General features: G+C 38.5%; 1 protein-coding gene across 1 annotated transcript in view; it reads left to right on the forward strand.

Annotated features, from left to right (window-relative positions):
* LOC145487501 (molybdenum cofactor sulfurase-like) overlaps window positions 1-12,500 on the forward strand; it is a 111,211-nt gene that overhangs the window by 89,313 nt on the left and 9,398 nt on the right. The window contains exon 9 of the mRNA XM_081466307.1: window positions 2,443-2,556. Within this exon, the coding sequence (XP_081322433.1) occupies window positions 2,443-2,556 (114 nt within the window). The remainder of the gene's footprint in view (window positions 1-2,442; window positions 2,557-12,500) is intronic.

Genomic DNA, 12,500 nt, shown 5'->3' on the forward strand with positions numbered 1-12,500 from the left:
ACTAATATGGGAGCTGCCAAAGCTTCATTAGACCCCTAAAAGATACAACTTAAAACGGATTAGTTTCGATTACTAGCCACTGTTCAAGAAAGGATCCCACACGTACTTGTAGACCGGACTGGCATACTCGAGAGATGAGCAGAAATCAAGCCTAAAAACAGAAATTAAATGAGAGCTTTTCTTTTGATTATAATTTCTTTGAGTGCACCCTAAAGGATACTTTGACAGGTAAAAATGGTGACGTTTCGTCATCAACACCCTAAGTGAGACTAGAATCCTTGATTTGTACCCGAGACGACGAGCATCCCCAACCTTTTCATATAGGAGTCTCCCCCCTGGGTTTCGAGCATCCGCTATTTAAGGCCGTTTTACAGTCGCTTGCACCGTGTCAAGTTAGTTATTCTATGAACTTCTGACGCAAGTACTCAATATCTTACCGCAGAAATGCTCTACATTGAATAAATTTTCAAACGAATGTTTTTATATAGAAGCTACTGTAATTATATAAATAGCTCATTTCCCAAAGGTGCCCACTCATATGGGGTTAACCATACTTGATTGCCGAAAAAGAAGACACTGAAAGTCACAAAGTTGACGAACTTTATGGATTTTCGAATGATTCAAGCCGTGATTAAATGTTTTAGACAATCAACAGTCAAGAGAATTGAGGAGAATTCGAACGATGTGTTTCACTGTTTATTTATACAATATTGTAAATAAATACTCAGAAATGTGGACATGGCAAAATGAGGAGCAAATAGTTGATAAATAGAAGAAATGACATTACAGAAGGCTGTGAGCTCTGCAGTCTTAAATATTGCCTTGGAAAGGATAGGAAAAAAAAAGAAGAAGCAGAAAAAAGAAGTTATTACAACACGGGTATTTGTATTTGGGCACCTATCCAAGTGCGAACCCCGCCGAACAGGGCTTAACTTTGTTGAGTGGAGGAGACATGGTGCTGTCCTTATGGTATAGTGACTCTACGCTGAACGCATTTTTTGTAATTTCTAAGATGAGAAAAGGTAACAAAGTGAGACAAAAAAATTCACTGATACTGGCTGGGACAATGAAGAACGAAAAAATGAGAGGAATGAAAATGAGAATTATTACTTGCTTTGGTGATCGGACAAGAAGCGGTACTTTCTTTATAATCCTCCGTAGGAAAAAAGATGGCGACTGATACATTTACTCATAGTTCTTAGCGCACGAAAACCTTAACAACGTTCATAAAAACGTACAGAAACGTTATAAAATCTTCAAACCTGGGCTACTTAATGTCCTTGGAACAGGGATGAATACTGTAAAAGAAACTGGCTTTCTTTGTGCCTTATAGGCTGTGGTAGGCTCGCAGGGCATTGTGGTAAAATGTACAGCCGCCATCTTTTTTCCTACGGTGGATTGTCTTGGTCTCTCGGTTGAGGATAACTCAGTCTCTCGGACCAATAAGTTCATGAATGTTTGCAACAGTGTTACATCTCCTCGCGTATTCTCTTACCATTGTGTTTTGCACTATTTCTTAACAATGCCAGTGGGCTTTAACTTTAACTAACCTACGGATTAACACCTCAAGTCAGTGACATCAAAATTGTCATTGTTTACAGATGATCCATTTTCCAAGTTGAGTGGCTCATAGCCACTTTGATTTAGCACATTTTAGTCTCTTTTTCTGTTCAGTTTCTGTTTTTATAGCATATTTTGATAGTGTCATGTATTTACATGCTAAAACAAGCATTTTTAAAGATAACAAATGTTGCACCCCCTCAAAAGGTGTCATATTACACCCCTATCTCCCCATAACATCCATCTTTTCACAATGGCCACTTTCTTCCGTCCCCAAGGTGGCTGTTGTGGGGAGGTTTGACTTTAATCCTTATTGTAAGGTTGCAACCTAATGTGGGAAGCCAAACAGATGCCTCTTAACGTGTATCTTAAAACTTAAGGTCTTTATATTAAGGTGAAGTTAAAAAATTACAACAACTTATTTTGCGTGAATCGCTTGAAGTAAGTGAATAAAACTTGAATAGTAGAAGCAGTAGGAAGCGATAGTGGGACACAAAAGTGTAATTAAATCAATCTTACTGAACATTGTGGTTGTACTGTGTATTCTGTACTTTTTGTACTGAATATGAGCTACTTCCACAATGAAAGCTCACTAAATGTACTTGCTTGATATTTAAGCATTTGTCCAGCCAAAATCTTCTCTTGTGTGAGTGAAAATAGATTTGACTGGACAACTTGACCAGCACCACGCAGAAAATTATTTCAAGCCCTGAATCGTCTTTAAATAATGCGTTAAACACATGTACCCGTTGCAATCCAAGTTTTGTAAATGTTTTATGTGTGTAACATAATAAACATTTTTTGCCCCTTGGGATTTCTTAGACCACCTGGCATGATTCTCTGTTATATTCCTTAATACTTGTTTTGTACTTGTTTCTACAGCTGCACATGGACACACTGATTGATAGATTCAGAGCCAACTTGGTTGTTTATGGTGGCAAACCATTCAGTGAAGATCACTGGAAAACAGTAAGAATTGGCAAATTGGTTTTTAGGGTAAGTTAGTTTGTCAAAACTGTCTTTTCGGTATTGTATGTAAAACTGTGTGTTTTTTCAAAAAGAGACCTATACTGTACATTTCAAGTTTTCAGGTCTAAAAGTAAACAACATCTTCAATGCCAAAAATTATTTCATTATGTGCAGGACTGCAATTCAGTTGATTGATTTGTAAAAAGAAGTGTTGTGTTTTGATTTGTTTTGATTCTTGCTTTCAATATAAAGTCTCACCAGTATTGTTATTATTTACTCTTGTTAAAAGAATGTAACATGGATTTTTTAAGAGTTAAACTATCTATCATATTTATGTGAAATTGAGTCGCATTTTGTGGTATTCATGCCAAATCACTCTTTCAAGAGTCGATTTAAACAACATGTTGACAGAAATATATTGAAGTGAAATTGTTCAGAGTGTAGCGGATGAAACCGAATGTTAATGCCATAATTGATACGTGCAAAATGGAAATTGGTGCCTTTCATCTGAGTTCATTTATAATATAATTTTACGACGTTTAAGAGATATACAACAACCCTGCAAAAATTACTTAAAATACAAATTCGTTATACAGTATTAAGGAAATTTGAGGTTTCCTGGAAAAACCTGATCAAGGATCACTGGATCCAGGATCAAGGATCAAGGATCAAGGGTCAGTTCAAATTAAATCAAATGAATTAAATAAATTAATAGACATGATTGACTGCTTCCCCACATAACTCAGTCAGATCTATTTTCACAATTTTGAAATAAGAATACTTGTGGGCAGCGCAAAAATAAGAATACTTCTGGACAGCGCGCAGCAACAACTTATATACCCAACCCGTTTTAGGAAGCTCGATTAGGGGTAGAAATTTTCGTAGAGCTCTACGACTCTACGGTAGTATTTTGAATGTTTAAGCTCCATTCCTCTCGGATATGCGTACGCTGTAGAGGTGTAGTGGCGTATAGTTATTGTAGCAAATATATCGCTTACAGAATGTTGAGTGTTATTACGGATTGCAGTGTTTTAATAATTGTTTTCAATTTACAATTCCGTATTGAGTTTACCCTGACTACGCTCTACGCTCTACGCTATATATTCTTCCATCTACAGTCAACTCGCTACGCTCTTAAAGCTCTTACACTCCTTGTTCCACCATCTACGTTCCACACTCTAGGTATTTACGAGTTTATCAGTTCAAGAATTTTTGACTACTCTCTACACTAGCTTAGAACCTTAAAAAACCAGTAGGGTGATAAAAACTGTTGGGTTGCAAGTGCGAGTTTCTCGATCATCTGCGATGCTGTAATTTTTGTAATTGTAATTTATTGGCTTTCTTTATTATCTCATATATATTACAGTGTTATTAAAGTGTTATTACGGTTTACAGTATTTTAATAATCTTTTGAATGTACAATTCTGTATTGAGTTTACCCTCTACGCTATATGTTCTACCATCTACATTCTACTCTCTACGTTCTACCAGTTACTCTCTTCAATCTACGATCTACGATCTACCCTCTAAGCCCATCTATGCTCTACGCTCTACCAACTACTCTTCAATCTACGCTCTGCGCTCTACGATCTACCATCTACCCTCTAAGCCCATCTACGCTCTACTCTCTACATTCTACCAGGTACTCTCTTCAATCTACGCTCTACCCTCTAAGCCGACCTACTTGGAAGGTTATTGGAATTTTTTTTTTTTTTTAATTCTTAAATTTTTCAACGAAGACTAGTGAGCAGCACAAAGGAAGACTTCTTGTAGGTGTAAGCTTTTTCGTTTATTTCCGATGCGTTTCGTCTCTCTCTGAGACTTCTTCAGGGAATGATTACAACTAACATTGAACAGCATATAGAGCACATAAGCATGCCTAACGTTGGAATGGTAAACTGAAATAAATGAGAAGAACTGTTGAACTCGTCTACTGTTTTAAAAGTTCAGTTTTCGCACACTGAACCGCGATATGGGTGTCTGGTAAATACTATTGCCAGATTCTTTGGCAGGCTTCTGTCACTATGCAGAATGTGATTGGCTGCGGCACTCGCCGGGACAGGTTATACCATCTCGCGAGGTAGTATAACTTGGCGTGAATTTCCGGTCATATTGGCGAGAAAATTCCTTGTTTTTTTGGTGAAAACATCTTGCATTTTAAACTTGCTAAACTCAAGACGAATTGTTTTCACTGCATTTCTGGACTTTTCCGACTTGATCTAGCCAAAATTGTTCCAGTGAAAACACAACCATCAACTACCGGAAATTCTTGCGGCTCGCAGAAAAACGTGATTTACATGTTTACTTCAAGGGCAATGTCATCATTGCAGATTTTTTAAGCACAGCTGCCTTTGCGAACCATGCTTAACCATTGGTGCGGCAAACGTCGAAGTCCTTTATCTTTATTGGAAGAGATCTAGAGTGTGGGAATAAACTTCTGCCTGCTGTGCTTATTGGTGACAAAAAGCAATTCTTCCTCATTATTTGTCAGGTACTCTCTTTAAAAAAAATCGCATAAGACTAAGAACTGATTTCATTCTCCAATGTGTGTTCTTGAGATAGTTGACTTGTTGCTTCCATGTATACTGCAGGGGACTCACAAGCCTCACAAAAACAACTCAGTGGGGTGATACAATTTTGTCACTTTTCGAATCAATTGTCAAATAATGTCTCATGTCAAATCCCATTCGAAAAAACGACTAAAACGTCTTCTTAGCAAGTAATCCTTCCGATACATTCCATCTGCTTTTCCTTTAAGGATATGAGGTCAGTAAAAGTTTGAAGAGATGAAGTTACAGCAGCTGAAAATTTGCTCTTCACTCTGGCAGTCACCAAGAATGGCTTCATGTTTTGAAATTGCACCAAAAGTCAGATACGCAATCACAGACCGACATTCGGGAAAATTTTTACCTGTAACACGATGTGAAGGAGATCGTGCTTGACTTTCAAAACTCTTCCTTTTGTTCTTAATGCAGTATGTGAAAGTTTGTAAATCTGGACGATTAACTGTCACATCTTAATTTTAAACTTACCATGTCTCTTGGTCGAATTCTTAAATGAAGAGAAATCGTCGTTACTAAAGCTTGTAAAATTAAAACAAACGAACACCACAGTACAAGCTAATTTCATATATGCTGTGAGCTATTCCTTTTCATCCAAACATGAATTTAAGCTAAAGCTTTATCGTCTTCACACATCGTGATGGACGCGTCCTCGACACAGTCTGTCAACATTCTAAAGACATTTAATGCACACCAGTACAGAATTTATATAAGTTAGATTTGTGCTCCTACAATTTCCACATCTTTCGATTTTTACGATCTGGTAAAGGGGAAGTTGATGTGTATCGTTTTATGTCCGAACATAGTTCGGATCACTATGTGCTTTTTTGTCACGATCCCTTTTCACACCTCGCCATCGATGCGTCATCATGTGTGCAGTTGTAGATGAATCACTGTGTAAAATATGTCAACAGATTGTGCCGCAGCATTATTATCTTTTAGATACCCTAGTATATTTACATTTATTATATTTGTGCCTATTTCACTTATTTTCTCTTATTTTCACTTGAGCATACAAGAGATCTTGACTGAGACACGTCAGGGAGCAATCAATCGTGTCTATTAATTTATTTAATTTATTCGATTTACTTTGAACTGATCCTTGATCGGTTTTTCCAGAAAACTGAAATTTGACTGGTTACAACTGAGGAATTATAGGGAAATCCTCTGAAACCCGAGTTGATGTAAACAACATGTCAAGGCATAGCAATCCTCCCATACTATTTTAAATAATAAAACAGCTATTTCAAGTCCCGTAGAATAGATAATCATTAAGACAAATTGTATGTTGGCAAAGTTTTGTATACTGTTTTCTTAAAAAGAGCCACAGTGTACCTTCTTGTCTTAAGAAAATTATATCACGACACCAATGGATGCAATCTAAAGGCATTATTAAATAACAAGCCTATCAGTACCCTGTCTTAAAACACTCTGACTTCATCTCTGTCCCTAACTGAGAAACATTTAAAATAGTTAATACCAGTGATGGTGGATGGCAGATGGAAAAATGCAGATGATAAAATGGGGATTGAACAAGAAGATCTGTTAGATCTTATAACCGCGCTTTTAAAATTTAACTGTTTTCTTAGCACTACAGTGGCAATGCAGTGCACATTCCAAAGCAGTCCTTGGTGAAATCTCCGATGACGTAGTGTTCTTAATCTGGAACTTTCTTCGGGACATGTATGGGCATGAACGATAGAACGCAACAATAATAACGCCATTAAAAGTCATGATTAAATTTAATTGGTTTTTCAGTGAGTAAAGGCTAACAAAGTAGTCACACGAGTCACATAATTCAAGAATTACGTTAATCACGGTTATCTTTAGTAGGGAGGTTACTTCCCTACCAATGACGTTATCCTAGCACGTTCTGACATGTTCTTTGCTTGGCTTGCAAATATTTAATTTTCCTTCCGATCTATGAACTCGCTGCGATGAAACAGCCAAAGAATTTACTTCATTTGCCTAAAACCACAAGAAATACTAGCAAAACTGCAAATAAATAGATGACCGTCGTTATGCCGAAATAACCTTGCAATGTAAACACCATCTTATTTGTCACCTAGGGAAAGTGAAAGCTGCAATGTTAGCACATTCCATGGCTGACGTAATACTTTTTTTCAGCGTGTTTATTATTCCATTTGAATCCAACGCTTCGATAAAACCAAAAGAAACTATATTTTACCCACAACAAAGAAAACAATATCCGAAAAATTGTCCGCGTATTAATGTTTCAACAGCGTTTGGCGAACAAACACCACACGTTGCGTGACTCGAAATTTGGCCGAGCGGAGGTCTCCGTCTGGTCACCGACAAAAAAAAAAACAAGAAGATCTGTTAGATCTTATAACCGTGCTTTAAAAATGAAACGGTTCGCTTAGCACTACCGTCGGAACGCAGTGCACACTCCAAAGCAGTCATTGATGATTCTTTTCTTACTGTAGACATCACATCACTTGATCAACACAAACTGTATTATTGCACCATCAGTGGTAGCCGTTGACAAATCTCCGATGACGTAATGGTCTTAATCTAGAACTTTCTTCGGGATATGTATCGGCATGAACGATATGAACGACACAGTAATAACACTATTAACAACAGCTTTCTTTCTTAAAAGTCATCATTAAATTTAATTGGTGTTTTCCACGAGTAAAGGGCTAGCAAAGTAGTCACACAAGTCATATAAAAAAAAACCTATCCCGACCGATGTATCGATTTTGGTCACTCCAGTGACCACAGATTGAAAACGTGACAGAAAATTGGCGTTACTTTTGATTCTCACCAAATTTGTCATATCCCCCCCTCGGGAGAAGTTTGTTAAGTTAGCTAATTTAGTATGCAAGCCACCGTAATGGCGGTCGCCGCGGCGAAATGTTTATTTGCTCAAAATTAGGGCAAAATCTTTCGGAGATGGAAATCAGGACATTTTTAAGGATACAGAAAGTAATTTGGGACCAGTTGCTGGCTTCTAAGGCTGAATTTATCCAGAAGTAAGCTGTATTTTCGTTTTCGTGCCGAAAGCCACGCGATGAAATATTATCGGTTTGTTCTGCTGTCTTGTTCTGTTTTTTCTCTTGGTCTTTTTTGTAGCCCGCCGAGGCCAGTCTTTCGTCTAAATCAGTTGAAAAAAGTTCGAAAAAGATATTCCCATTCAAGTTTAAGCTCTCAGACGATAATTCTGGAGTTTTTTGGCCGAAACGTCGGCTTTGTTATGTTCGTGTTTTTCGGTTGCTATGGGCGACCGTGGCTTCCTTTGTTACGTCAAGTCTGGGGAGTGAGGTCACAAAAAAATTCTAATTAACCGCGCGGCCATGGGCCGAGCGCGGTTCATGTTCTACCCTTGGTTTATTTTTTTTTATTTTTTTTTGTCGGAAACCAGACGTAGATCTCCACTCGGCCAACTTTGAATGACGCAATCGGTAATGTTTACTCGCCAAACCTTGTTTCTTCAGGGTCAACAGAAATCTCAGATTACAAAATCACGCCGAACCTACACGTTGCAAAAAAATCTCTTCAAAACCCTGACATCGAAGCGATATATCACTTTAGCGTTAATAGCTACCTCATATCGGCAGTATTGAAATCTATTCGTTAACAATCCAGCTTCATCATATTAAAATTTCAACGAAATCGAACAAAACCAGAACTAAATATTATTAGATTTTTTTTGTAACCTAGCTTCATTGCGTGAGTCGACAAAGGAAGCGACGGTCGCCCATAGCCACCGAAACACATTAACATAACCAGTGAACCTACGTTTCGGTCAAAAAAATCCAGGATTATTGCCTGAAAGCTGAAAATTCAAGAGGAACATCTTTTTCGAACTTTTCTCAAGTTATTTAGACGAAAAAATGACCTCGGCGGACTCCAAAAGAGAACGAAACAAAAAACAGAACGAGACAGTGAGAAGAGCCGATAATTTATTGACCGCGTGGCCTTCGTTACGTTCACGTTAAAAAAACCTTACTGCTGGATAATTTCAGCCTTACAAGTCAGCAACTGGTCCCAAATTACTTTCTGTATCCTTACAAATGTCCTGACTTCCATCTCCGAAAGATTTGGCCGCAATTTTTTAGCAAATAAACATTTCGCCGACAGCAATCACCATTACGGTGGCTTGCAACTAATTCGCTAACTTTACAAAACCCTCCCGAGGGGGGGATATGACGAAAAGAGCTGAAAAATGATGACCGGAAATAGCGTAATTTTCTCAGCTTCCAGTGTGCCAAATTTGCTGGAAATAGGTTCAAAACCGATTTTTGTTTTTTTCGTTTTTTTTTCTTCGGGTCACTCATGCTACCAAAACAGTTAACTTTTAAAAGCGCGGTTGTAAGATCTTAAAGATCATCTTGTTAATTCTGGTTTTGTTCGACTTCGCTGAAATTTTAACACGATAAAGCTCGATTGTTAAGGAATAGATTTACCGCCTGCCAATGTGTGGTAGCTATTAACGCTTAAGTGATATATCGCTTGGAAATCAGCGTTTTGAAGAGATTTTTTTGCAACGTGTGGGTTCGGCGTGATTTTGTAATCGGAGGTTTTTGTTGACCCCGAAGGAGAAAATATCCGGAAAAGGTCATTTCATCGATGATTCAAACGAATATAAATATGTATATGTTCCGAGCGAAATTTCTGCTGAAAAAATATAATTTTTGACGAACGCTGGGTTTTTAATTTTTTTCCCGCGAAAGTCAGTATCGGAGATGAGATTTATTAATGTTTCAACAGCTTTTGGCGAGTAAACATCACAGGTTGCGTGACTCAAAATTTGGCCGAGTGAAAGCTTGGGTCTGGTCGGCTACGAATTGAAAAAAAGAAAAATCACGGGTAAACCATGAACCGCGCTCGATCCATGGACGCGCGGTTAATAACAAGAAGATCTGTTGGATCTCATAACCACCCTTTTAAAAATCTAACTGTTTCCTTAGCACTACAGTCGCAACGCAGTGCACATTCCAAAGCAATCCTTGATGATTCATTGATTACTGTAGACACCACATCACTTGATCAACATATATGGAACGCCAGAACTGTCTTATGATACTTTTTTTTATTATATTGGGTGGTTATGTCATTATATTTAGTACTTATGTTATTATATTCGGTGATTAACTCATTATACTCGGTGCTTATTTCATTATACTGGGTGCTTATGTCTTTATATGCGGTGCTGTCTTCATTATATTCGGTGCTTATTCCATTATATTCGGTGCTTTGTTCGTTATATTAGGTGCTTTTTTCATTATATTCGGTGCTGTCTTTATTATATTCGGTGCTTTCTTCGTTATATTCGGTTCTAACTTTGTTTGGTGTTTTCTTCATTATTACGAGTGCTAACACTATTATATTCGTTGCTCTCTTCCTTGTATTCGGTGCAAAGGCCATTATATTCGGTACTTCCTTGTTCGGTGATTACTTCATTATATTCGGTGCTTACTTCATTATATTCGGTGCTTTCTTCGATATGATCGTCACCAGTCTTCGCAAGGGGCCGTACAACTTGGAGGTAGTCTAAGGAAAGCCGGGAAAAACGAGTGTCACGAAAACTCAGACCCCTCGAAATTAAAAGCTCAATTGTTATCACCTGAATTGCTCTATGGCCGCAATGGGGCGAGATGTTTATCTTCTCCGGTTTATGTTGTCGCGTCGATCAAACGGTGAAAAACAAATATTTAACTTCTCAGGTTTATCGCTGTCGCGTCAGTCAAACAGTGAAGAACAAACAAGGTTTAGAACAGCAGCCGACACTGTTTTTGAAAACAGACCTTTTTTATGCAATCGTATGCAGCAAAAAAATGTGTTGTTCTCTGAAACATACTCGTTTGATCGCAATCTGCTTTTTGACTTTATGTGCGTTGCGTGACTGTCGGCACGTAAAAAGTCAACACGCAAAAAGCACGTGAAGGTCGAACCGATTGAACCGCCATGTCTGGTCTCGAAATGTGAGTGAACGAAAATTGAAAACTGGCGCGAAGGCCCCGCCACGAGGCAGATTTAATTATTAACTAATGCAGGCGGTATGAAAAAGAAAGAAATAGAAGTGTTTGGTTTGAAACTTACTGTTTCCTGTAAGAAATGTTCACTATTCCCGTTATAAGTTGGAACGCAAACATGGCTATCTCTTTTTTTCTTTTTCTAAATTTTGCTAATTTCTGCGGGTTACGTGCGAAGAAGAAAGACGAAGAAAGCACCGAATATAATAAAGACAGCACCGAACACAATGAAAAAAGCACCTAATATAACGAACAAAGCACCGAATATAACGAGGGAAGCAGCGAATATAATGGAATAAGCACCGAATATAATGAAGACAGCACCGCATATAAAGACATAAGCACCGAGTATAATGAGTTAATCACCGAATATAATAACATAGTTCGTACAGTGTGATCGTCCGGGTGAGTGTAGTTCTGAAAAGAACTGTTGTTGGTGACTGACGTTTCGACAACCTGAGCGGAAGTCATCTTTAGAGTCAAGTGAGTAGTGTTTGTCAGTCGATGATCTTATAAGTCTGGTCCGTTGAACGTGATTGGTCAGTATAGCCATGATGGTATTGGCTGAAAGACTCGTGTAAAGTTTGTCATCAGTCATTGGTGGGTTTCGATCCGTCTATTGTTAGTCAAGTAGGTCGGTTTTGGTCCGTGTATTGTTAAGTCGGTCTGTTAGAAGTCCGTTTGTCGGTTTCGTTTCTGTCGTGGATAAGTCGTTTGTAAGGCGCCGGTAGTTGTTGACATCTGTTAAGAGGCGTTTGTTCTAGGTTAGTGTACCAGCTTTCCAGGGTCAGTCGTTGAGAATAGTTTGTACTGTAGGTTAAGCACTGAGCAGAGTCCCAGTCAATGTTGTGGTTTGTCAGTTGATGATGTACAGCAATGTGATTGTTGGCATCACCATTTCTCGAGGCTCGTTTGTGTTCAGTCAGTCTCGTGTTAAGGTTTCTGCCAGTCTCACCAATGTAGGAAGCCTGGCAGTCGGAGCATTTGATCTTGTAAACTGCTCCCTGTCTGTCGTTAGGTTCGTCTCTGTCTTTCACCTTGGTCCGTAAGTGTCGTAACGTAGTTGTAGGTTTGTGGTTTAAGTACTGTCAAACGAATACGCCAACAACTTTGGTTCAACCACCGCTGCAAAGACCAGGGTCTCGTTCTGGCCGGACTTAAACTTAAGTCTCCGTTGAACACACAAGAGGCCATCCAGATCGTCAAATCCACCTGCAGACGTCTGGTCAAAGCACGGATAAACGACTGTCACAGAAGACTCAACTACTGCAACAATAGACTACAACAACAACTTGACAAACTTAAACAACTGTTACCGACTAACTTACTTGACACTGTTATGACAATCGCCGACAAAACCACAGACCGCGTTCGTACTGAACAAGAACGAAAACTGACAACACTTCAACGC

The sequence above is a fragment of the Orbicella franksi genome, chromosome 5, assembly GCF_964199315.1.
Source record: "Orbicella franksi chromosome 5, jaOrbFran1.1, whole genome shotgun sequence".
Lineage (NCBI taxonomy): Eukaryota > Metazoa > Cnidaria > Anthozoa > Scleractinia > Merulinidae > Orbicella > Orbicella franksi.